The 26132-nt window shown below is 54.9% G+C and overlaps 1 protein-coding gene across 4 annotated transcripts; it reads left to right on the plus strand.

Moving 5' to 3' along the window:
* Window positions 1-108: 108 nt before the first annotated feature.
* Window positions 109-24315, plus strand: EML2 (EMAP like 2). 4 transcript variants are annotated; one of them, XM_059152478.1, is made up of 22 exons: window positions 112-407; window positions 3315-3533; window positions 3623-3749; window positions 3938-4042; window positions 5882-5910; window positions 6099-6228; window positions 9489-9638; window positions 10129-10198; window positions 10305-10415; window positions 11477-11572; window positions 12471-12605; window positions 13534-13633; window positions 16253-16407; window positions 16558-16683; window positions 18689-18820; window positions 20866-20933; window positions 21202-21290; window positions 21513-21610; window positions 22045-22132; window positions 22540-22635; window positions 23447-23577; window positions 23905-24315. In XM_059152478.1, the coding sequence occupies exons 1-22, from the start codon at window positions 236-238 to the stop codon at window positions 24028-24030; spliced, it is 2553 nt and encodes an 850-aa protein (XP_059008461.1). In that variant the 5' UTR covers window positions 112-235; the 3' UTR covers window positions 24031-24315. The 4 variants fall into 4 exon arrangements, 3 of the variants coding, with proteins under 3 accessions (XP_059008461.1, XP_059008462.1, XP_059008463.1); XM_059152479.1 differs by lacking the exon at window positions 112-407 and adding an exon at window positions 2075-2099; XR_009348740.1 differs by lacking the exons at window positions 21513-21610; window positions 23905-24315 and having other exon boundaries at window positions 109-407.
* The last annotated feature ends 1817 nt before the right edge of the window (window positions 24316-26132 follow it).

The following is a 26132-nucleotide window of genomic DNA, read 5'->3' on the forward strand; positions in this document are numbered from 1 at the left end:
CAGGCTCTCATTGGTCCTGAACTGGCGAGGAGGGGGTCTAGGGAGAATACGGGCCAGTTGTGGGCGGGACCAGACGGTACCTAGGGGGATCTAGGCTCAACCAATCCCGGTTCAAGGATTGTGTTGGGGGGGCCTGGCAAGGGGTGTCCCGACCCCCCTTTCTTGGCATCCTGGGGGATGACCCCGGTGCCAGGCCCGGCGCCGGCCGCCTGATGCCGGGCGGGCCGAGCCGGGGATGCTGGAACGAAGGGCGTTGCTATGGCAACGGGAGGCAGGGCCTGGAGGGGGGGACCGGGCCCAGGCTGGGGCCGGGGGGGCCGGCGGTGGCTGTGGCGGGGCGATGGCGGAGCGCGGCCCGGCCTTCTGCGGCCTCTACGACACGTCCTCCCTGCTTCAATACTGCAACGGTGAGACCCCTCCTCAGTTCCGACCCTGGCCCCGCCCAGGGCTGGACCCATTTCCTCCTGCCCCAACCTCCTCCTTCCAAGTCCCCATCCGCGCCCCTTGCTGAAGATCTTCCTATCGCCCCCCCCAAAGGACCCTGACCCCAGAGCAAGGTCCCTGATCCCCAAAGCCCCGATCTCAGTCCCCCACCTGCTTCTACCCTCCCCTTCTCCCGAGGTAGCTGGATGAAGAGGAGGGGGCAGAACCTTCAGGAGCTTGGGGTTGAAGGGGACAGGCCTGAAGGTCTGGAACTCTGCTCTTTCCCCCTCAGCCCTCTGGGACCCTCCTTCTTCTTCCTGGCGGAGGGACTGACGGGGGGGGGGGGATTTGGGGTTGGTTTGTGGTCTGGGTGTGGGAACAGGTAGGATGACCAGAGGATTTAGCCTCCACTGTACCCCCAAATCCTCAGGCTCCACCACTTCTACCCATTAGGACTCACCCCTTCTTCCTAGACACCCCTACCTTCCACCCGAAGGGCCACTGTGAATGTCAGGCCTAGATGAGGGGAGCTGGAGGTGGAGGGAAGGTGGAAGACAGGGGAGACAGAGAAGCCAGGGCTGGTCTCTGGGCAAAAGGGCTGGTGGGGGGGGGGGGCGGGGATGCTCAGTGGGAGCCAGAGGACTTGAGTTAAGGGGGGCTGTGGGGATGGGTCCAAGGCCTCAGAACGCATCTGGCCTCTCCGGGTGAGGACGTGAAGGACCAAGGTGAAAGCACCTCCATTTCACTCAGGGGGCCCTAAGAAGGGACTATCTTCTGGTTTGGAGGCTCACTCCCCCGGTCACACTGGAGTTGGCAGAGGACAAGATGCTTATTTTGGCCTCCTCTGCCCCTTTAAGAGGCAGCCTGGGTCCAATACTTGTTCTGCTGCTGCAAGGCTGTGTGTCCAGGCACAAGTAACTTCATCTCTCTGGGCCTCAACCCCCTTCCTCCTTCCCTCCTCCTACAATGGAAGTAATACCACCATTACTAGGGTTGCCTGGAGCAGTATGTACCATAATAATAGTTCATTATATTCTGGGTTTACTGAGCACCATACCAGGAGCCAGGAAACCAATCTTAAGTGAACAGTGCTAAGTGCAGGAAGTCTTGTCACACGTAAGCTCCCTAAACCGCTATAACGGGCCTCCCTCTCCCCCTCCGTTTTTTGGGGTGTGTGTGTGTATAGTATTAGTAGTGGTAGGTAAGAGGGGGTCTGGCACAACGAGGTCATGGGGCCCTCCTGCCCCTTCACCTAGTGACCAGATTAGTCTCCAAGCACTCCCCCAGCCTCCATTCTTAGTTTCCTCCTTTGGAAAACGTGATCCCAGCAGGACCCTGAGGGTCCTTTTCCTTAGAGTTCTAAGTCCTGACAGCTCCCTTCCTCCGACTTCGGAAGGCCCCCACCTTCCTCTGCAGGTCCAAACACCGGACCAAAGAGGCGCTGGTGGGGGGCAGGGCGGGCGAGGCCAGGCTGGCGATTGGGCCGCCAGAAGGGTGGGGGGAGGGAGGGGAGGGAGAGACGGCTGCACTGCGGAGCCCAGCGGGCGGGCGGGGCAGCCTACGGACGCGGGATGGCAGGTGCGACCTCCACGCCCCGTCCCTGTTAATGACACCGCCTTTACTTCCACCCGGCTGGGAGCCAGGACTTCCTCGGTTTTTGCCAGCAATGAGTCTGGGTATGAGTGGTCTGGGAGGGAGAGTGGAGGGGGACGTCTCAGTCATCCACCCCTCCCACTTCGGGAAAATGGGTTGGGTGGGGAGCGATGGAGGAGTTATTTGGTTGAACCCATGGGCTGGACAGGAGAGGGAGAGCCGAATCTGGGGCGTGGGGTACAGAAGTGAAGTAAGGAAGACGAACAGGAGAGAAGCTCTGGCTGGGATAGAGAGTTTGGTTGTCAGGTCCCCGCCCGCATCTCCCTCCCTTGGGTCTCCTGGGTCTGTGATGCGCTGCCTGCAATCCCCAAGTCTACCGCCAGGGGCCGCAGAAACTCTGTCCTTGCAGCCGATTCTGGGGTCGAAGCCGAAGGTGAGGAGAGAATGGGAAGGGGAGGGACCAGGCACGACCTTTTGGCTTGGAAAGTTTTAAGAAACGTTAGTACCTGGGATAAAATGTTGGTATTCATTAAAGAATATTGATGATCAGTTCTAGAGCGTTAGTGTCACTAGGAATAAGCTGGTGTCATTTTTAAAATATCGGTATGGGGGCGCCTGGCTGGCTCATGAGTAGGCAACTCTCTCTCTCTCTCTTTTTTTTTTTTTAAGATTTTATTAATTTATTTGACAGAGATCACAAGTAGGCAGAAGCAGGCGGGGGGGGGGGGCGGGAAGCAGGCTCCCCGCGGGAGCAGAGAGCCCAGTGCAAGGCCTCGATGCCAGGACCCTGGGATCATGACCTGAGTGGAAGGCAGAGGCTCAACCCACTGAGCCACCCAAGTGCCCTGAGCAGGCAACTCTTGATCTCAGTCAGGGTCGTGAGTTCAATCCCCACGTTGGGCGTGGAGCCAGCTTAAATAAAGATAAAAATTATTGATATCACTCATAGTTAGTTTAGCATCTTAGTCATAAAATCTTGAAATCAGAGCCGACAGGCTCTTGACTGGTAGAATCTTAGACTGTAAGAGAGGAAGGGACTTCCCTAAGGTCACACCTCCAGGGCGGGCAGAAGAGTGTGGGGGCCTAGATCTGAGAGCGGTGGGGATTTCCTTCCCCCTCGGAACGCTCTTCCTGGCCCATCTGCGAGCGTCCCAGCCACAGGTTGAGGGACAGGAAGGGGCAGTGGCTGGCCCCTCTTTTAACCCGGGCAGGTGGTGGGACGGTAGGGGACGCGGGGAACACCTTAAACCTTGGAGATCCGGAGTGGTCTCCGGAGCCAGTGCTACCCTTCCTTCCAGATGACAATTTGTCGGGCACGAGCGGCATGGAGGTGGACGACCGCGTGTCGGCGCTGGAGCAGCGGCTGCAGCTGCAGGAAGACGAACTCGCGGTCCTAAAGGCGGCGCTGGCTGACGCTTTGCGTCGCCTGCGGGCATGCGAAGAGCAGGGTGCTGCGCTGCGCGCGCGGGGAACCCCCAAGGGCCGAGCGCCTCCACGCTTAGGCACCACAGCTTCGGGTATCTTTGCTAGACCGGAGGGATGAGATGGGGAGGTCAGGACCTGGACCTCATACTCACAACTTCCGTCCTCTAACCCCATCCTCTAGTGTGTCAGCTCTTGAAAGGCCTTCCCACCAGGACGCCCCTCAATGGCGCGGGACCCCCGCGGCGCGTGGGTGGCTATGCCACCTCCCCATCCTCCCCCAAGAAGGAGGCGACGACCTCCGGGCGCAGGTAAGGCACCGAAGCTGGAATCCCCAGCCTCCTCCAAGACCCAGTGGGAGATGGAGGATGTTTATACGACGAGGGATGGGCTCGGGGGCCCGAACTCCAGCAATGGAAAGTGCCAGGAGATTCTAGCCCGCCTCGAACACCAGCCTGCTAACCTCATAGGCTCCTAACTGTGTGCTCTCTCTTCGCAGCGCCCGCCGCTTTTTGTCACCAGAGCGCCTCGCCTCGGTGCGCCGCGAGGACCCCCGCAGCCGCACCACATCTTCTAGCAGCAATTGTAGCGCCAAAAAGGAAGGGTAGGTGTCTGGGCGGGGTTATGTCACAGAGGTGCGGCCAGGACCCCAGATAGGCATGGGAGAGGGGATGGGGAATTGGGGGGTGATGCCCCAGGCCACGAGGTGATATCTAGAGAGAGAGCATCTAGTTCCGAACCGGGGACAGTGACGGAGACTTGAAGAGACCAGTCTTGAGGTAGCATGGTCCAAGTGGAAGGCCTGGAAAGGCGCGACCGACATTGGGGCGCGTGGTCAAGCCTTAAGAGGCTGGACTAGGACTTGGGGGAAGTGAGTGGTTAGGGCCCTTTGGGTAAGCCGGGGTGGAACTTAAGGAGGAGCCAGGCTTGTGGGCGTGGCCATTGAGGTAAAATATTCTCCATTGATTCTCAGGGGTGGGGGCGGGACAGAAGCCTCAAAGAACTTTCTTCAGGGAATAGGGGAATAGAGGGACGGTATGATTGCGATTTGAGGTCACAGGCAGAGTGTTAGCCTGGCAGAATCAGAGCCTGGGGTGGGGATCACTGGTGGCAGGTGGAGCGAGTCTGGTACTAGGCCAGAGGGGCGGGGCCACGGATGGGCGGGGCCAATCATCAGGTGGTGGGGCCAACCTGGAGGCTTTGAAGGGACTCTACCCTGGGACTGGATCCCGGTAAAGTAATCTCAGTAGAATGCCTGGGGGGACCCGAGGCGAGGGCTCAGGGGGAGCAGTCAATTATCAAGAGGGGTCAACTCTGGGTACAGATCCGAGAGGGAGGTGGGTGTAACGAGAATGTTGGGCGTGGTCCATTCCCTGGAGGCAGGACCACACTGACGGTCTGGGCAGAGTAAAAACCGGAGGGGAGTCACGACGCTGTGGGTTTGGGGGCTGAAATAAGGCAGGAACTGGGTCAAAACCACACATTTCAACCCGACTCAAATAATAGAAAACACGTCCATAGGGCTATGTGCTAGGCACTACTCCGGGCACTTTGCACGAATTAACCAGTATAATCCTCGCAATCACCCAGCGAGGTAGGTACTCTTATTCCCAGTTTTTAAAATAAGGAAACCGAGGCAGTTTGGGCAACCTGTCCACTCTGCTGGGAAGTGGCAGAGGTGGGGTCTGAACTCAGGCAGACACACCGGCTGGTCCTGGTCTCAAACAACACTCTCCCCCCACCCCCCACCCCTCAAAAGAGCCTGGGATCTGAGATCCAGTGTGACCGGCCGGCTCCCAGGGTCGGCCGCGGAGGGCGGGGCAGGGCGCGGCGGCGCGGGCGCCTCCCAGGGCCGGAAGCGGCGGAGCCCGTCGCGGCTCCACCCCCGGCCCCGAAGCTCCGCCAGCCGCCGCCATGAGTAGCTTTGGAGCTGGGTGAGACCCTCTCGCAGACCCTCTCCTCCCTGCACCCCCGGGGCCTGGATCCCAGGTCTCCCCTCGCCCTCGCTAGGGTCCCAGGTTCCCGAGTATCAACCCTTTCCGCGGGCGAAGGGAATGGGGAGACACGCCCCTTCACCGCTTCCCTTGCTGCTTGAAGTTCGGGGCACTGTGGGACTGGGGGTGGGGAGCGCTGGGAGCTCCGTGCTGATTAGGAGGGAGGGGTCCCTGGTGACTCCCGTCTTCCAGGATCGCGTCCCTGCCACTTCGTGCTGTGTGATCTTTGGCGATCACTGCCTCTCTGGGCCTGTGTCTTAGGCTCTGCAAGATCAACCGAGCAAAGCACACGGCCTGCAGAGAGGCAGCGCTCCGCTCCTTCGCGCCCCCCGCCCCGCACTGTTATTCCTCAGAGATCTCCAGGAAACCGGTGGGGTAGGGGAGTGGTTTCTCCCCTTTTCTGACCCGTCTGCTAATTAGGGTGTTTTTTCCTCCCCCTTTCCTGACAGCAAAACCAAAGAAGTTATCTTCAGCATGGGTGAGTGGGGAGCGGGGGAAGGGCGTGGTTGGGGATCGCTGGAGGTCAGGGGACCTGGCTTATGGAGCCTTTGCCTCTCGGGCCTCAGATCCCCGCCCCCCCCCCCTTTTTAAGTGAAGCCTGAAGGGGAGAGGGAATAGGGGGTAGGGGCTGCTGTCAGCGCCTGACTTTTGGGGGTGTCCTGGCAGAGGAGGGCTCCGTGAAAATGTTCCTGAGGGGGCGCCCCGTGCCCATGGTGATTCCGGACGAGCTGGCACCCACCTACAGCCTGGACACCCGCTCCGAGCTGCCCTCCAGCCGTCTCAAGTTGGACTGGGTGTATCCTTTTGCTGTAATCCCTTCCTCACCACCCTGCATTCCCCAGGTCTGGAGGGGATAAAAGCCCTCCTGGTATGACACTTCAAGACGGAGGATCTTTGCCTCGAATCAGGAGGAACTTGTGAGGGACTTGCAGTCCTCTGTGGGCCTGAGGGGTCAGGATGACCCTGGAGTCAGAAGAGAGCAGGAGGAAAGCAAATTAGCTGAAATGACCTTTTATGATTCATGAAAGCAGCCAAATGTTTGCTGAGTGCCTTCCATATGTCAGATTCTCTTCTATATTCCAGGCGTGAACCGGGGCTCACCTTCTAAAGGGGGATGAGGGGGGGGAGAAGGTAGCAGAAGCCAGTGGTCAAATAAACAAGGTAATTTCAGTTAAGTAATAAATGCTGGGAACACAGGGATCCAAGGTCATGTGAGAGGAGTCACTGTTTCTCTGAGGAGGGGGACTTTGAGCTGCACAAATTCAGCAATTAGGAGCAAGCATAGGAAGAATTAGAAGAAGAATGTTTCAGACAGAGAGCACCGCAGGTATGGGGGCTCTGTGACCAGATGAGCTTGGCATATTTGAGAAGTAGAAGTTGGAAATGGTGAGGAACCCTGGCAGAAATGGATTGAAACCCCAGCCTGGGCTGGCTGTGTGACCCTGGACAAGTCACCTCACTTCTCTGTGCCTCAGCTGTGTCCTCTGAAAAATGGGTTTTGTGATCTCCGATTTATAAGGCTATGAAACAGTGTGTAAAGGTGCCAAGCTCAAACGTGCCTCATAATCAGGGATTGATAAATAGTGACTACTCATTATTTGAGCAGTTAGATGCCAGGCACTGTTCTCAAGTGTTTTATGGATAAATACAGTGAATGATACAGTCCTTCTCTTTTGTAGAATTGAGAATGTATTTGTACAAGCAGAACCTCTAAGAGCTCTCTGAAGCCTACAGGTTGGGAATTATGACCCCCACTTTCTGGATGAGAAAACTGAGTCCAAGGGAGCGACCCTACCCCTGACCTAGGGAGTCAGAACAGCTCCAAGAGCTGCAAGCTCCAAGTTAGGCAAAGAACTCCTAACTACGTGGCCCAGGCTTTTTCCCAAAAGCCCACAGGGGCTTGGGGTCAGCATCCTAGGGATCCGGTCCTTGTCCTCTTCTCTCAGGCTTGGTTTCTGCCCTGGGGGAGGCAGGGTTATTGGAGCCCAGAGTCCCTTTGAGACAGCTGGAAATATTCACAAGAATCAAAGCATACTAAGCTGTTGTACCAGGCTGGATCAGCTAAGGCTGCAGAAATCAGCATGGGCCTCGGATGCCTGTCCCCAAAATAACCGCGGGCTAGAGCAGTTTTCTGTGGGGTCACGACACATGCAGGGTCAGCATTCATTCAGATATTTTCTGAACATCTGGGGCCAAGGGCTGGGTGCCTGCCCTCCTAGGGCTTGTCCAGTGTGGGGACAGACTCCTTGACAGTGATAACTCAGTGATCAGGGCTGGGGTGGGGAACCCAGAGGGGCAGCTGACCCAGCCCAGGGGTCGGGGAGGGCTTCCCAGAGGAGGAGTTAGAGAAGTGAACAAAACAGCCCAGTCTTGGCCACTGCGGAACTCACAGTCTCATTGGGGAATGGGGACAGTTAACATATAGATTAACCAGGTCAGCTGAGGGAGGGGAGGCCGGAAGAAGTGACAGCTAAGAGTAGCAGGTCAAATGTATGAGGTGAAGGGGAAAAGGTTAGCATCGAGGCCTGGAGTCATGATCTTGGCATTTTGAGGGACTCCAAGACTAGAGAGAGTCAAAGAGGGCTGAAGCCATGTTGAGGACAGAAAGGGCCCAGCCAGGCCAATGGGGGGAGCCCCAGAAAGTTCTGAACAGAGGAGTCAGCCATTCCTTCATCAGATACTGAATTCCTGTGTTTGCTCTGTCCCAGGCTCTAATCTGGGCACAAAGGATACAGGAGCGAATAAAACAGTGCCTCCTGGAGCAGATACTCTAGCTGGGAAGACAGTTAAAACGTGTGGGATTCAGATGAGTATAGGACAGAAACAGGAGTGGGGAGGGGAGTGGAGGCAGTGAGGGTGAATGAGTTTGCGGTTTTATTTTTTTATTTTTATTTTTTTTTAAATATTTATTTATTTATTTATTTGACAGAGATCACAAGTAGGCAGAAAGGCAGGCAGAGAGAGAGAGGAGGAAGCAGGCTCTCTGCTTAGCAGGGAGCCCAATGTGGGGCTTGATCCCAGGGCCCTGGGATCATGACCTGAGCTGAAGGCAGAGGCTTTAACCCACTGAGCCACCCAGGTGCTCTGAGTTTGCGGTTTTAAATAGCATGGGCAGGAAAGGCCTCTCTGAGTTGAGCAGAGACCTGAAGAAGGTGAGGGAGCCATGGAGAGAGGAAGGGTAGGAGAGCTCAGGCAGAGGGAACAGCAAGTGCAAAGGCCCTGAGGTGATAACAGAGCGGAGGCCAGTGTGAGTGGAGCCTGATTCAAGAATGAGGAATCCGGCCCAGATCAGGCCAGGCCTCATGCCTGGACTTTCGTAAGGATTTTGACTTCTGCTCCAAGTTACTTGGGACCCATGGGAAGGTTAGAGCAGATGTGAGCTGACAGGTCTTAACAGGATCCTTCTGGAGAGGGGGGCAGGGGCTTATATTGGTGCTCTGTGGCTGCTGTAACAAATTACCGTAGGCTTCAGGGCTCAAAACAAAAAGTTTCTCTCATGGTTTTGGAGGCCACAAATTGAAAGTCAAGGTGTGTGTGTGGGGGGTGGGCAGGTCTGGGCACGCTCCCTCTGGAGGCTCTGGGGGAGAACTTGTCCTGTGTCTGTCTGCTGGCTTTTGTTGGCTGCCAGGAGCCCTTTGGGGGCTCTTTGGCCTGTAGCCACTTCACATCACTCCAGTCTCTGATTTTCCTATGGTCCCTGGTGTGCGCCCCCTCCCGCCGCCCCCCACCCCCGCGTTCTCATCTTTTCCTCTTTGACTCTTTTACAAGGGCACTTGTCTTTGGATTTAGGGGCCACTGAGATAATCCAGGGTAATCTCATCTTGAGATCCTTAATTATGTCTGCAAAGACTCCTTTCCCCAGTCAAGTCACATGTGCAGGTTTTCCCGGGGTTAATATTTTGGTGGACATGCTATTGGGGGAGATACCATCACCCCCACCGCTCGCCAGGGTTCTGAGTGGAAGCAGGAAAACCAAAGCCCAGTGCTTGACTCTGGCAGTCAGTGTGCATGTGCAATACAAAACAGGCTCCTTGACCGGCCCCTGGGCATCTCCAGCTATGGCTACCGTGGCCGAGACTGCCGGGCCAACCTTTACCTGCTGCCCACTGGGGAGATAGTGTACTTCGTGGCCTCCGTGGCCGTGCTGTACAGTGTGGAGGAGCAGAGGCAGCGGCATTACCTGGGACACAACGATGACATCAAATGGTAAAGGCCTGGGGGGTTGGAGGGACAGGGCTTTGCTTGGCCTACAAGCTGGACTCAGGGGAAAAACAAAAAAATGGGTTGCTTATCAGTATTTTAAAGGGCGGTGAATTCACCCAAATGCCTGGATTTTTCACTTTTTTCGGAGACTAGCTAGTGCCCCAGACAATCCCCCCAGCATGTAGGAGCCAGGTAGAGACGGCCCCTTTAAGTGGGTGCACTCTCTTGACCACCATTTGGGTCCAGGCCTGAGTCCTGCAGGTATTGGAGTTAGAGACCCCAGGCCAGAGTCTTGCTTCTGAGCCCGAGTGCCCAGAAAGTGCCCCCTTCTTGTTAGCAGACAAAATCAGCGTTTATTGGCCAAGCCACTCACTCAACCAGCTTGTGGAATGAATATCCAGGCCTGTGACATCGGCCTGCTCTGAGAGGGGTCCCAGGCTGCCCTGAGTCCCCTCCCTCCCCCTGAGCCCTGTCCATCTGTCCTCTCCCTCAGCCTGGCTGTCCACCCTGATATGGTCACCATTGCTACTGGACAGGTGGCAGGCACCACGAAGGAGGGGAAGGTAACAGATTGGAGGGGGAGGCACCTGGAGACCGGGGTGGGGTGGTGGTGGGGGCAGACAGGTGCCCCCCCGCCCCCGAGGTAACGGGCCTCTTTCTTCCTTGCAGCCACTACCACCCCATGTGCGCATTTGGGACTCAGTTTCCCTTTCCACCTTACATGTGCTGGGCCTGGGGGTGTTTGACAGAGCTGTGTGCTGTGTGGGATTTTCCAAATCTGTAAGTCCTGTGGGCCCTACATCTGCCCCCTCACCTCCAGCCCTTCCCCCTTCAGCCCTCCCCCCACCCCCAGAACTTTGGGGTGGAGCCACACCTTCACTGTGATGCTGGAGTTGTAGGCCACGCCCCCTGGCAGAATTTCAGGCCCTTCAGGCTGAGCCCCCATCTTTGGGGGGACCCACATGACCTGATTGTCCCCACACGAACTCCTCAGCGATCTTTGGATTGGCCCATGTTTGTAGCGTTATTTTTGGCATCAACTTTCATTCTTCAAAGGTCCTTACCCCTTAGGCATTGGAGCCCCGTGTGTAGATCCTGTGGGGGGGGGGGGGCTGGATGGGTGTTGCCAGGTCTGGGTGAGATAAAGCCAGAAATGGAGAGTAAGTCTTTAGGAATTTGTAGAGCGATTTGACATTTTCCACAACATCCAAGTCTGTGATTGGTGGGCTTTTTAATCATACTTTAAATTTTTATCAAAATGTATTCTACCAAAGTACTGATATGCAAGGAATTGAGGAATGACGGTCCTCCCACCAATTGTGTAAGAAGCACTGATTAGAGGCTCCTGGATTTCCTGAGGCTCAAGGAGTCCTTTGAGGGCTCTGGCGGGGGGCTATTTTGTTGCTACAGTGTGTGTGTGTCTAACGGCAGGGAAACCCTGCAAGATCAAAATTAAGCTGTTTAACCAAAGGTATAAACACCCAACATTTTGTCAACTTGATTGTTCAACAATTACACGTAAATAAAAGTTACTCCTTATAAGAGTACGAATTGGATGCTGTCGGGATTCGTGACCACATGGGGACTGCAGAGAAAAAGCTGAGGATGGAGGAGATGAATTTCTTAGGCATGGTTCATTTCAAAAGGAAAATTCTAGAAGCCATTTAAAATACGTGTTTGGCTGCCGGACAGGGAATGTATTTGAATGTTTCCTGTAATGTGGGCCCAGAGCTTTGAAAATCTTACAACAGACCTGCATGGGAAATGTCCCTGTGGGGAAAGTGTTGAGGGGATGGACTCTGACCCATCTTCTCTGCCCCCTTCCTCTCTCTCCCTTCTAGAACGGGGGCAACCTGTTGTGTGCAGTGGATGAATCCAACGATCACATGCTGTCCGTGTGGGACTGGGCCAAGGAGTCCAAGGTGGTGGATGGCAAGGTAGGGTGCCTGTGCACATCCCCTCTCCTTGGGGTACCTCTGTGGGACTGGCTGGAGCTCAGCAGTTAGGAGTCTGGAACCCAAGACACTCACATCTTAGTTTAAGCTTTACCATTTGGTGGCTGTGTGACTTCAGGCAAGAGGCTTGCCTCTCTGAGCCTTGATTGCCTCATCTGTAAAATGGGGATGATGGTAGCATCTTCCTAGTAGGGACTTGGCTTTGATGTTGAGATGCAGGGGTGCTGGACCAGGCCCAACAGAAAGGTCAGTATGAGGCAGCTACTGAATGTGGCCTTGCCATGTGCAAAACAATGACTTGCATCTTTCTGTGGGCCTGACTTCTAGATCAGTAATCTGAAGCATGGTAGAGGGGACAGCTCCTTGCTTCAAGGTCATGTGCCTGTTTTGGGCATGAGGCAGGAGACCTAGATTCTGGATGGGCCCACAGTTTGGAGACAGAGACTTAGTGTTTGAGAGGCCGGGCTCTGGAGTCAGACCTATGTTAGTTGATTTTGGATTTGACGCTTCCCTGGCTGTATGGCCTAGGGCAGGGGACTTCCCCTCTTTGAGCCTCACGTTTTCATCGGTGATGGAGAGTGTTAATGAGCCTCCGCTCACAGGGTGCTATGAGGATTACCAGAGTTAATGGATGAGGTGCTTAGCATAGTACTTGATTCAGAGTTGGAGTGCTCCAGGGTCTGCTGTGACTGTTGACAAAGATGGCTTTAATGCTTGGCTGGCTGGCCCTTCCTCCTGTACTTTAGTTTGCCTGTATAGTAAAGACACAGGCAGTCAAGGTATGCAGTGTACAACCTGCACAGCTGTATAGGGCAGCCCTATACGGGGTGGCCCTGGTGGTTTTGAGGTCCTCATTCAGAATCTTCCCCACTCCCCAAAGTGTTCCAACGAGGCCGTGCTGGTGGCCACCTTCCACCCCACAGACCCCACCCTGCTCATCACCTGCGGGAAATCCCACATCTACTTCTGGAGTCTGGAAGGGGGCAGCCTGAGCAAGCGGCAGGGCCTCTTTGAGGTGAGTGCCACGGGAGTGGGTACAGACTGGCCCTGAAGAAGGCAGGCAAAGACACCCAGACAGACAACAAAACAGAGGGACCCAGAGGGTTCCAGAGGATTCTAGAGGGTTCCAGATGCTGGAGATTATGGGAATGCCAAGGTGTTTCCTGCCAGGGCCTCAGTTTCCTAATCCAGACTGTTAGGGTAATCCTTCTTAATTCTCAGGTTGTGAGGCTTCAAAGGGCTGAAGAGTCTAGCAGCCCCTAGCAGATAGTAAGTGCTCAGTAAGCAGTGCTGTACTTGCCAAGAATATGGAAAAACACGGAGGTCAGAGGCTGACTGGCCAGAAGAGATGTGCACCCAGACAGACAGACACTGAGCGGGAAGTGGAGGGCATGGGAGAGAAGATGCAGGAGGCCCTGAGAACACCGGGTATAGATGAAACAGATACTGAGGAAAGGGTGGGGCAGGGCAAGGCAGAGAGAAGGACAAAGAGATAGAGGGTGGAGAAGGAGAGGGGAAGAGAGGGGGCAGAGCAGGGGAGCCAGGCATGGAGAGGGGAAAGCTGGGGACAGAAAGGGGGAGACCCAGGACAAAGAGGAGGAGACCCAGGGATAGGGAGAGGGAGATCCAGGAACAGAGGACAAGGGAGAGCCAAGGATGGAGAGGGAGAGTCAGGGGCAGAGAGAGGACAGGAAAAAAGTCAGAAAGGAGACAGGAAGTGGGTCCGGGAGTGGGCAAGGGAGACAGCGGGGTCAAAAGCTCTTGGCCACAGAGTGCCATGGAGGCAGGTTGGAGATGATTGGAGATGGGATGCTCCGCACTGGGCTTCACACCCAAAAGCATGGAAGGGATCCCCTGGACCATGGTCCTGGATGGGGGGTGAGCTCTGGGAGGCTCTCTGCTTCCGCAGCCATCTGACACCTTCCCGTTCTCCTCCACCCTAGAAACACGAGAAACCGAAGTATGTGCTGTGTGTGACCTTTTTGGAGGGCGGCGACGTGGTCACCGGGGACTCTGGGGGGAACCTCTATGTCTGGGGCAAAGGTCGGTGTCACCCCATGTGTTTTGTCCTCCACCCAGTCCTCCCCAACCCCCTTTGGCTGAACCTTCCTCTGCCCCAGCTTGTGTGGCATGTCTGATAAAATAGGCCGCATCCTTACTTGTCTAATTCCCAGTCCACCCCCCATCAAGGCTCAGCTCCATATCCGCCTCTCCATGAAATCTCTTATTCCCCTCCCTTGTCTCCTGCAAATTCCATGGGTGTGATCAAGTGTGAATGATAAACAAATGAGCTGGTTAACCCTTGTGTGGGTGGATGGATGGGTGGGTGGGTGGGTGGATGGTTTGTCCCAGAGCAGTAAATGAAGAATAAGGGAATGAGGGAAGGGGTTGTCCTACTCGGTGAGTGGAAGGTTGAGGGAGTGAGTGCACTGTCCTCTTTGGTGGTGAATGGTTAAGTGAACGAACAAGTACGTGAAGGAATGGTTGTCCCAACCGATGGATTGGAGCGCTGTCCCAGCAAAGGCTCATGGGGTGAATAAAAGCTAGTGCCGGCAGACGGATGGTGTGAAACAGTCAGTGAGTTTTTTGGCCTGGGTACATTTGCGTTCATGTACGTGAGGCTCCTTATTCCTAAATCTATCGTCTCCTAAATATATCTTCCCCTGCACTAAATGTTCACATTTCACAGATGAAAAACCATAGGCTCGGAGAAGGGCAATGACCCAGCAAGTGGCCAAGCCGGGCACCCCGCCCCACCACACATGGGTATATGGGAGACCGGCCCGAGTCAGGTGTTGCTTTGTGACGGCAACTCAGTTGCCTGATCTGTAGTATGGGTATAATAGCATTGCCTCCAGCACCACATTTTTTGGAACATCCCTTGAGCTTAGACAGCTGAGAATAAGCTCGGAATCACTGGGGTATGTCTTTCTCAGCCGGCCGTGAGTTTTCTGAGGGCAGAGACTGTGGATGATTCATTTCCATATCCATGAAGCTGGGCCCAAACCCACCGCTGGGGCCATCCCCTGGGCTGCAGGGTGGGTGGAAAGAAAAGTGGACAAGATGATGTATGTGCACGTGGTTCCGCATCTGGGTTGAGGGATTTGGGCTGAGGAGGACTGTTCCTCTGAGTCCCTGTCCCAGCTTCCTCTCTGATCCTTGGCCTGTAGTCTTGCCTCCTGGAATTTCGTTTGTTCTCAACCAAGTGTAAATCTGACCCCGTTCTTCTCCTGCCAGACTCTTCCATTGCTCCTTAGTTCCCTCAGGACAACATCCAGGTTGCTCACTGAGGCCTCCATGACCTGCATGGTCTGGCCCTGCCTTTCCTGGCCCCTTCCATGTTACATGGAGTCACACCAGATTTCTTTATGAAGACTTTATTTACAAGAGAATGAGAGCATGCAGGCCTGTGCACAAGCTGGGTGGGGTGGGGTGGGGTGGGGAGAGGAAGGGGGAAAGAATCCCAAGCAGATACCTCGCTGAGTGCAGAGCCCAAGGTGGGGCTAGGGCTCCGTCTCACAATGCTGAGATCATGACCTGAGCTGAAACCAAGAAGTCAGACACTCCGCTGTGCTACCAGGCAAGCACCCAAGACCAGATTTCTCATAGTTCCCTAAATAGTGCATGCTCTCTCTCCCTGTCTTCCCTTTGCACACCTTGTTCCTTCTGTCTGCAGCACTTCTCCACACTCTGTTGTCCTCCTCACCCTTCAGATCCTTGCTAAGCCATCTTCTCCTCCAGGGAGCTCTCCCTGACCTACCAGATGGGGTATCCTCTCTGGGAATCCCACAGTTTCCTTGGTTTCCCCATCCTAGCCCCAACCACCTTGGGTTGCCACTGACTGGTAGTAGGTCTGTCTCTGAAATGGAACTGTGAGCCCTGTGACAGCAAGATCTGAAGTTGTCTTGGTCACAACTGTGTCCCCAGTATCTCCCAGCATGAAACTGGGCCCAAACCAAGTTCAAGAGAAATAATTGTTGATTGAGTGGGTTAGTGGATGAATGAATGGATGGTCAAATGGACAGCTGAGTGAACAGATGGGTGAGTGGGTAGATGGATGAGAAAACAGATGGCAAATGGGCAGATTTTGAATAGAAAGATGGATTTACAGGTGGATGGTAGTTGGGTAAAAGAAGTGAATGGCTGGATGAGAGGTGGTCATGGGTGTGTGGGTCAGTAGACAGGTGGATGGATGGATGGAATGGATGGATGGATGGGGAGGTGAATAGATGGGGGGATGACAGTGAATGGATGGATGGGGGGTGAATGGATTAAGGGGTGGATGGATGGATGGGGGGGTGAATGGATGAGTGGGTGGATGGATGGACGGACGAAGGGGTGGATGGGATGGATGGATGAAGGGTGTATGGATGGATATGGGGGTAGATGAATGGATGGGTGAGTGGGTGGATGGATGGACGAAGGAGTAGATGGTTGGATGGGTGGGTGAGGGGGTAACTAGATCCAAAGTGGATAGGTGGATGGGTGGATGTTAGTTCAGATGGCTTAATGGATAGATAAGAAGGTACTGGAATAGATAAGTACTGGGTAACTGAATGGCTAAATGTAGGATTGAGCATTCCAGGTGCATTTGGGGATCTGTACAGGCGCAGCCTCCCCATGCTGATCCCAGCCCCTGGCCACCCCTCCTCACCCTCACAGGTGGGAATCGCATCACACAGGCAGTGCTGGGTGCCCATGATGGCGGTGTGTTTGGCCTCTGCGCCCTGCGGGACGGGACGCTGGTGTCCGGAGGGGGCCGTGATCGTCGGGTGGTCCTCTGGGGTTCTGACTACAACAAGCTGCAGGAGGTGGAGGTGAGGACGGGGAGAGGTTCCTGTGAAGATGAGGGGACCTCCTCCCATCCCGTCAGGGCTTTGAATAGACCCGCCTCTCCCCAGCTGGTCTCCCCCCACCCCCGCTCTGAATGAGTCCTACCCTCATCTTCCCCTACCCTCCACCCTCAGGTCCCGGAGGACTTCGGCCCAGTGCGCACCGTGGCGGAGGGCCGGGGGGACACGCTGTATGTGGGCACCACCCGCAACTCCATCCTCCAGGGCTCTGTCCACACCGGCTTCTCACTGCTCGTCCAGGTGAGTGCCTCTCCCGAGTCTGCCCTCCCCACATCCCTCCATCTCTCTTCCCACCATCCTTTCTCACCGCTTCCCTGCCCCATCCCTTTTCCTCTGGCCCCGCAAACCCCACTCACCTTCCCTGTATGTGCACCCTCCCCATAAACCCACCCCTGTCCCAGGACCCCCACCCCAGAACTCCCCATGGCAGAGCAGAGGGGCCCCAGGAACCCCGCTGCAGCCGTGCTGACCTCTGCCCCTCTGATCAGGGGTGGTATCCATTTCTGTCAGTAAGTGCCTAGGCACGTGGTCCCATGGGCCACACGCATCTTGGGCCACACACCTCCCAGGTCCCAGTCCCTGGATCTGGGAAGGGCCCCTGGAGGCTGCCTGTATTCCTTCTTGCACCTTAAGTGCCCTCTCCTCCCTCCTGGTGTGCCCAAACCCTACCCTGTACCCAGTGACCACCCCACCCCTACCCCACCCCCCACCAAGGGGCCTCATAGTATATTAGGCTGGTTTGGAACAGAAATTCTGGGGCGTGACTGCCTAGGATCGAATCCCCTCCCTGTCCCTCACTCACCATGTAATATGAGATGGTGAGGAGCGTCTGTGTCTCTGGGCAGCAGGACAGTAACAGAACCCGTCTTCGTCGGGGTATGTAAGCACTCCATGAGTCTGTTCCCATCCAGCATTTAGGATGACACCCAGCGCAGAAGTCTTGGCCAGATGGTGGTTCTGCTTTCTCCACTCCTTCCATGCCTTTTCCCTGTCACAGGCCAGCTGAGGTCCATGCTCCTGCTTCTAGATCTCTCTCTGTCTCTGGCTTCCATGGCACATGGAGGCAAACAAGGGTTAGAGGGGTTTTCTAGACGTCCCAAGGCCAGAAGGGACCTTAGAGACCCCTAAAAATGTATCAGTATTACATATTGTTGATTACATAATTAATAGGTTAATGTATTATTTGAACTTTATTATTCACATTAGTCATTATACTAATGTCAACAATTACATTATCACTGTTCAATGTTATTCCGTAGTATAGTAATAGCGCATGATAATCATAGTCACTTCCACTTCCTGAGCGCTCTGCACTAGCCTCAGACACTGTCTGTCCTTCCATGATTCAAGTGAGCACAGCAAGTGAGCACAGCAGTGTCTTGAGACACATGTGGTGATTAGTCCCATTTTACATAAGGATCCAGGGAGAAGTCACCTGACCCGTCAGTCACAGGGAGCTGAGGTCAGACTCCCCAGGCCGAGTACCTTCCACGGAGCCCCACAGCCTTCTGGATGCCACCTGACTCCTGGGGTCCAGCTCCTTCTTGGCATGGCTCTCCCCCGCCCTCCTACAAACAGGAGAACAGAGGCCTGGGGAGATGTAGTGTTTGCCTGGAACCACACACCAGGGCCAGGGGCTGCTGGCCCACAGCCTGCTCCAGACGCACGGAGAAAAGGATCTTCCCTGGGTCCCCTGTAGCCCCAGTGTGTTGCTGGGGCTAGTCTAGCACAATTTTGTTTTTAAGATTTTATTTATTTATTTTGAGAAAGAGAGCATGAATGGGGTGGGGTGGGGGGTGCCAGAGCAGAGGGAGAGGGACAAGCAGGCTCCCCGCTGAGCAGCGAGCCCGAGGACATGGGGCTGGATCCCAGGACCCCGAGATCATGCTCTGAGCCTGGAGCCCTAAGCGGAAGGCAGATGCTCAACCGGCTGGGCCCCCAGGTGCCTCTAGTCCACCACGTCTTCTTTTTTTTTTTTTTAAGATTTTATTTATTTATTTGACAGACAGAAATCACAAGTAGGGAGAGAGGCAGGCAGAGAGAGGGGGGGAAGCAGGCTCCCACTGAGCAGAGAGCCTGATGCAGAGCTTGATCCCAGGACCCTGAGACCATGACCTGAGCTGAAGGCAGAGACCTTAACCCATTGAGCCACCCAGGCGCCCTCCACCACTTCTTTCTGGCACCAGGTCTTAGGGAAAGGGCCTAGATTGGCCATCTCCACACTGCTGTCTCCCCTCTCCACCAGGGCCACGTCGAAGAGCTGTGGGGGCTGGCCACGCACCCCAGCCGGGCACAGTTTGTGACATGCGGGCAGGATAAGCTGGTGCATCTGTGGAGTGTGGAGTCCCACCAGCCCCTGTGGAGTCGGGTCATCGAGGTAAGGGGAGGGGGGGACCCGGCACCCTGTTCTAACAGAACTGCCTGTCTCAAGGTGTCTGGGCTCCATGTAACGAGTGGAAACCACTTCAAGTCTTTTTAAGCAGACTGGGATTTGTAACGTTTTATTTATTTGAGAGAGAGCACATGTGTGCCAGAGTGGGGGGAGGGGCAGAGGAACAAGCAGACTCCCTGCAGAGCACAGAGCTGGACATGGGGCTCGATCTCAGGACCCTGAGATCATGACCTGAGCTGAAGTCCAATGCTTAACCCACTGAGCCCCCTGGGTGCCCCAAAGCCAAAAGGGATTTAATGCAGGGACATGGGTGCTTACAGACTTGCTCAGAAGGGCCGGAGGAACGGGTTCTCTCCCAGAAGGAGGCCCAGAACCCACCCCTCCCTCTGCCACAGTCAGGAGCACCAGGTTCAAGAAAGTGCCCTCGTCCTCCCCTGGGAACCGGGAAGCTGGGGTCATTGCGTGGGCTTGCCAATGAACTGTAGAACGTCAACAGAACGAAGACTTCAGTGCCTAGTGGCCCCTGTATTGGGAAGTACAGATCATGAACATCTCCGTCACTTTGGAGGCTTCTGTTGGACTGGCTTGGCCTCTGAGCAACCCAGCACTGGCCCTTATTTGCACTGTGTACTTGATACTCCACGCTCTTGCCTTTCAAGGCTGGCGACTTCTGACGAGGGTAGCAAATGGCATTGCTTTCACAGCCCAAATGATGAATGGAAGAGTGGGGTGTCTGCCTTCGGTCTTCCGGACCCCACAAGAGTGCAACAGATCATCTGACCCAAATCACAGTGGGGACCCTCGCTGCAAAGGATTCTGGGCAGTATAATTTTTAAGCTCCCCTGCCTGTCCCCCTGGGACACGAGAACATCAGTCCATCATATCCCCCACACCACTCTTTGAGGCTTTGCTCCAGGAATGCCAGGTTACCTCTGATCTTAGAACACTTGATGGCCTTTGAACTCCTCTGAGTTTAGGCATGGTGTGCTCTGGAAATTGTTAGGGCCAGGTATCATCATCATCCTTATTCCGGCGTCGAACTGCCCGAGAGTTGCTAGAAACACAGAACCCTTCACCCCCTCCGCAGAGCGTCTGATTCAGGAGTTCTATATTTGGGACCCGAAATCTGCAAGTTGGTAAAGAGCTCCCTTGGATTCTTCTGATGTGGGCAGCCTGTCAACCACGACCAGAGGTGCTGGCTTTGCACGGTGCCCACTTCGTCCTTTTAACTTCTCACAACTTCCTCAAAGCAGTGGGGATGACAGATCCCCGCTTGGAAGGAGGCACGGAAAGGTTAAAAAAATCACTTTCCCATCATCGCCATGTAATTACAGTCAGAACCAGCCTTTGTGGAGTCCTTCCTGTAGGCCATCTGGCTTACCGGCTTACTGTTCTGAGGACTTCACATCTTGCCTATAACAACACTGCGAAGGATTGATGTTCTCCCTTTGCCAGATGAGGCAGGCCAGGCTCGGACAGGAAAGGTTTTTGATGTCACCTAACTAGGGAGTGTCAGAGCCGTCATGTGAACCCACGTCTGATTCCAGGGTGCTCCATCACCCTGGGAACCAACCAAATGCCCCCAACATTCCAATAATAGAAATACTAAAAAAAAAAAGAAAGAAAGAAAAGAAATACTCATTACTGGGATTTTCACAAAGATGTGGAGAAATTGGCTCTTGGACCTGCCTGGTGAGAATTTTATGGAAAGTAAAGTTGGCATTTTCTGTCAGAGGTCGTAAAATCTAGACACCCTGAGTCCCAACAAACTTACCTCTACAAAGTTACCTAGGGGAGTCACAGTTGAGTAAAGCTGGGGGCATTTAGCCTAGGAGTATGAAAGGCACCAGTCAGCAGTGACAGCAGGGATGTTTTCTGTTTGAGCTGAAATGGTACAGGAAGGGAGAGTGGTTTGGGAACGTCTGTGGCTGCAGAGGAAGGTGACAGCCCTTGGCTCTGGGGTCGGGGAATGATGGCCAGATAGACTGTGGAGACCCCAGTTCTCAGTTCTGCTTCCTCTTTCCCCTCAGGACCCTGCCCGCTCTGCTGGCTTCCACCCCAGTGGCTCTGTCCTGGCCGTGGGCACGGTGACTGGCAGGTAAAGCTGAGTTGAGCATTTGGGGAGAGCTTCTCTGCTACTCGTGAGAACTGTCCCTTGACACCCATCCCCCTATTCTATGTCCCTAGAGCCCACAGAATCTGTAATTAAGACTGTTCCCCAGACTGTTCTGACATTTGTCTGGAGTCAGCCTCTCCCCCAAATCTTTTCTGGGGTCCCTCAGGCCCCACACATTGCAGCCCCCCCCATATACACACACACCAGATCAGCTCATACCCCCTCCCCCAACCATGCCTTCTCCTTAAAGATGGCTGCTCCTGGACACGGAGACCCATGACCTGGTGGCTATCCACACGGATGGCAATGAACAGATCTCAGTGGTCAGCTTCTCTCCAGGTAAGCGGCGGGGCCCAGGGATCTTGGAGAAGCCAGGCCTGGGAACTGAGGCTCAGTCACTAGCAGGGGGAAGGCGTGGCGGCTGTGTGGCAAGGCCAAGTCTAGGGCTATAGTGGGGATGGAGCTTGGGACAGCTAAGGAGTCTGGAAAAGCGGGGGACTGAGTCAGAGAAGGGGGTAGAGCCTGGGTGCCTCCTCATAGCCCCCCCTCCCCCTCCCCCAGACGGGGCGTACCTGACCGTGGGCTCCCACGACAACTTGGTGTACGTGTACACGGTGGACCAGGGCGGCCGCAAGGTCAGCCGCCTGGGCAAGTGCTCGGTGAGTGGGCAGTGGCCCCCAGCCTGCGCCGCCACCCCGTCCAGGGGCTGCAGAATTAACCAGTTTTCTCCTTCAAGGAAGCACAGCTTCAACGCTACTGACTCTGCCCTGATCACTTCAAGGAGTCTTAGCCCCGCCCACACGTTGCCCCCACCCCCATCCCGTGTTATAAGCCCCCCTCTCTGTGTCTAGCCTTGCCCACCTGTTCTAAACTCCCCTTGTGTTCTAAGCCCTTTCTGTCTGGCCCCGCCCATCACAGTCTGGCCCCACCCCCCGGGAGTCTGGCCCCGCCCCCGCGCTCCAAAGACTGTGTTTCCTTCCTTCGGCCCCTTTGTGTTCTCACCCTAACTCTGTATTTTGCCTTCCACCTCTCCTGGTCCAACCCCACCCCTTCGGGCTCTAACTCCACCCCTTCCCTCCCCCTCCACCCACAGGGCCATTCCAGTTTTATCACCCACCTGGACTGGGCCCAGGACAGCAGCTGCTTTGTCACCAACTCGGGGGACTACGAGATACTGTACTGTGAGTGCTTTGAAAGCCAAAGGCCACCCTCCTTCAGCTTCCTTATTTCCGTGTGAGATTTCCGTAGACTTCCCTGACTTCCGGGAAGGGGCGCAGGGCTTTCTGGCCTCTCTCCTCTATTCAGGGGCTGTTTTAATTGATCGGGTCTCCTGGCTTTGGATTTGCTCCCCTTTCTGGTTCGATGGGTGGGGTACAGGTTTCTGAGCAGATCCCCTGCTGAGGCCTGGGACTGTCACCACTGAAATTCTAGTGACTTTAGTCAAGTCTGGAGAGGTGGAATGAGCCCTAGGACCTTACCCTCCTGTCTTGGACTTCCATGGCCCTGGACTGTAAAATGCATGGGATAAGTCAGTAGTTCTTTGTGCTCTGAGTACACACACCACCACCACCCCCGTTTTCTGCCCCAGGGGACCCAGCTACCTGTAAGCAGATCACTAGTGCAGATGCTGTGAGGAACGTGGAATGGGCCACAGCCACTTGTGTCCTGGGATTTGGGGTGTTCGGTAAGTTCTGGAATGGGGGAGGTTCCACTCAGGGTAGGAGTTCCAAGAAACATCCTCAACTGGTGATCTTTGTAGTCGCTTACTGGTTATCCCCAGGCCCAGCGTGGGCTCTGCCGTCCTGAGCCTCACAGGCTAGTGGAGGAGGCAGACCTGTCTGTCCCCAGATAGCCCAGAGTCAGCTGGGTTGGGACTGGGCTGCCACCTGACCCCAGCCTGGGAGGGAATCAAGGAGGGCTTCCTGGAAGAAGGGCTATAGAAGCTGGACCTGGAGGATGAGGAGGCAGTGAGGAAGGAAAGCAGTCCTGAGGCATAGGGAGTCATAGCATGTCTCCCACAAAAGCAGGGAGGTGGCAGAGAACTTGGCATTTAGAGAAGTCCAAGAAGGCAGGAGGGCTAAATCATTGTGGGGTTCAAGGGGAGCCCTAGGGAGGAGGAGGCTGGAGCAGCATTGGGCAGAACCTGGGGGTCATGCTAAGAAACCTGGGCTTTCTGGGGAGCCTGGCTGGCTCAGTCAGAAGAGCTTGTGGCTCTTGATCTCGGGGTCAGGAGTTTGAGCCCCGCCTGGGGTGTAGCAATGACTTACATAAATTAAACTCAAAAATTTTTTAAAAAGAGGCAGCAGTGGCCTGGGCTTTCTCCCAAGGCCACCAGGGAGCCACAGGAGGATTTTTGAGCAGTGGAAGTCCAGGGTCAATTACACATTTGAAAAAGATCATTGTAGTTCTCATCCCTGGCCAGAGACAGGCTAGGTGGGAGGAAGGAGGGAAGCTGGGACCTGCTCACCCCCACCCACCCCTCTTCTCGCCCACAGGGATCTGGTCCGAGGGAGCAGATGGTACTGACATCAACGCCGTGGCCCGCTCCCATGACGGGAAGTTGCTGGCTTCAGCTGATGACTTTGGCAAAGTCCACCTGTTCAGTTATCCCTGCTGTCAGCCCCGAGTGAGTCCCCACCCCGGGGGGCTGGCCAGGTGGGGATGACAGGCAACAGGTGGTGGTGAGAGTGAGGCAACACGCTGCAGGCCTGTTTCCCCATCTGTACAAGGAGCGCAATGACTTGATCCTAAGGGATCAAGTCGACCTCAGAGTCGATAACTTTCGGTCTCTAGCGCTAACGCTCTTCTCGAAGTATCTGCAATTTGAAGCTCCTTGGTTCTCTGATCCTTATTCACAGCAGAAATAGTCACTGAGTCCCTACTGTGTGCCTGGCACAGGGGCTCCAGCCAAGAAAATGACATCACCTTTCACATCTTTCTCTCCCTCTCCCAGGCCCTCAGCCACAAATACGGCGGACACAGCAGCCATGTGACAAACGTGGCCTTCTTGTGGGATGACAGCGTGGCCCTGACCACGGGGGGCAAGGACACCAGTGTGCTGCAGTGGCGGGTGGTCTGAAGTGGGGAAGGAGAGTCCCAGGGACGTGGGGCCAGGGGAGAGTCAGGGGACAGGGCCGGAGTTCTATTTTCGGGAGATGTCTATTGCCGAGTAGAGTAATATATACCCAGAGTACGTCTATAGCAGGGGGGTTCCGGGGGCGGGGGGGGTGGACAGACAGAAGTCTCTATTTATCGGGGTGGGTAGAGGGGCCACATTGCTTTGGGGGAGGTGTTTTGAGTTGGAGTGGTTTTTTTTTAAGTTCATTCTTTTATATCATCCAGAAATAAAGACACATGCACTGACGCAGGGGGTCAGGGTCTGTGTGTGTCCGTAGAGTCGGTGGCTTTAAACGAGTGCGTGGGGGCGGGCGGAAGGTGTGTTGATGACTGTGTTTGCAGTGAGGGACCGTGACTTGGGTCTCAGTGGGCCCCATCGCCAACTGAGAAAGGCAGGTGTGCCTCCCGGCCTCAGGGCCATCGAAGCAAAGATTCGTGGGCAGTCAGGATATTCCCTCCCTACGTTCTCTGACCTTTCGCGACCCAGAATTTTTCTCTGGGACCAGCATCCTCTGTGCCATAGAAACAAGGCTCTGAGGCTCCTTAATTTCCAGGCTCGGGCCTCACATCCCCGGGCGGGGAAAGTTGTGATTGGCTCATCAGCGGATCAATCAGCTTGGCCTGGCTGCTTGGGCTACTGTGATTGGCTCCCGTTGGGTGGCGATCAGCCGGGGACCCGGCGTCGAGGCCCGGGACTGGGGATTGTGTGAGGACATGGCAGCCTCCACCTGAACCACAATTTGAAGCAGGCACGGGGACTTTTCAGAGAAGCGGGCCGGTGACACAGTAAATGGCTGGGAGATGGGGTATGAAGACCCTGGGTTGCAAGAGCCAGAAACCCAAATCTATCTAGCATAAGTAGTAATAAGGAGAAGTTGCCGGTCATGAAACTGGGTGATCCAGGAGGGGCCCAGCTGCATTGGGGGGGACACACATTTTTAGCTTTTTATCAATCTTTAATGTAATATTCAGGGAAGTACACTGGTCAACAACATACAGTCTCCTGGATTCCCAGGCTCATCCAGCCCTATAGCCAGTTCCCAGGCAGATGGCCAGAGCCCCTAGCCCCCCAGCAGCCCTCTCCCAAACATTCTCCCCCCAACAACCCCCCACCCCAACTTCTCACACCAGAGAATAGTAAATCAGAGGTCGGCAAACTGAATACTTTAGACTGTGAGCCACCCTGTCTCTGTCCCAACTAACTCGGACACTGTCCTATGAAAGTGACCACAGACAGTGCATACAGGACCAAGCCAGATTACGTTCCGTAAACCTATTGATGGGTACTGATGTCTGAGTTTCTCGTTTTCACCTGCCACAAAATACCATTGTTTTGATTTTTTCTAGACGTTAAAAAATATACAAGCCATCTTAGCACATGAGCCTTTCAAAGACAGACAAGGGGGGTGATTTATTAGAAGGAATTCGCTCGTTCTTATGGAGGCTTATGGAGGCTGATAAGACCCAAGGTCTCTAAGGTGAGTGGGCAGACTGGAGACCCAAGAAGAGCTGATGTGTTGGTTCAAGTCCAAAGGCAGGGAAAAGCCAGTGTCCTAGTTGGAAGGCAGGCAGGAAGGAGGGTGTCTCTGTTACTCAGGGGGAAGGTCTGCCTTTTTGTTCTATTCAGGCCTTCAACTAGTTGGATGAGGCCCGCCCACTCTGGGGAGAGCAATGTACTTTACTCAGTCTATCCGTTAAATGTTCATCTTGGGGGGCCTGGGGGGCTCAGTTGATTGAGTGTCCAACTCTTGGTTGCGGCTTTGGTCGTGGCCTCAGGGTCCTGAGATGAGCCCCACGTGGGGCTCCGTGCTCAGTGTAGAATCTGCTTGGGATTCTCTCTCTTTCCCTCTCCTTCCCCCTCTGCCCCTCCCCCCATGCTCACTCACTCTCAAGTAAGTAAAATCTTAAAACAAAAACAGATTCTTTTGGCAAGATTTCTCTGGTGCTTATGGTTCAGTTCGATCTTAACTATCCATGAGCTATACGGGCAGTCATGAGACCCTATAAGGATGTAACAACCAGTACTTATTTGATCCTTATCAAAACTATGCAGGTCAGCCTTCT

Source organism: Mustela lutreola, chromosome 16 (assembly GCF_030435805.1).
Source record: "Mustela lutreola isolate mMusLut2 chromosome 16, mMusLut2.pri, whole genome shotgun sequence".
Taxonomy (NCBI): domain Eukaryota; kingdom Metazoa; phylum Chordata; class Mammalia; order Carnivora; family Mustelidae; genus Mustela; species Mustela lutreola.

What these genes read in the sequence shown, in the direction of transcription:
- EML2 (XM_059152478.1), top strand. Translation starts at nt 236, where the DNA reads ATGCTGGAACGAAGGGCGTTGCTATGGCAACGGGAGGCAGGGCCTGGA. An exon ending in GCGACGACCTCCGGGCGCAG is followed by an intron (nt 3,750 to 3,937) that starts GTAAGGCACCGA and finishes CTCTCTTCGCAG; the next exon opens with CGCCCGCCGCTTTTTGTCAC. An exon ending in GCACCACGAAGGAGGGGAAG is followed by an intron (nt 10,199 to 10,304) that starts GTAACAGATTGG and finishes TCTTCCTTGCAG; the next exon opens with CCACTACCACCCCATGTGCG.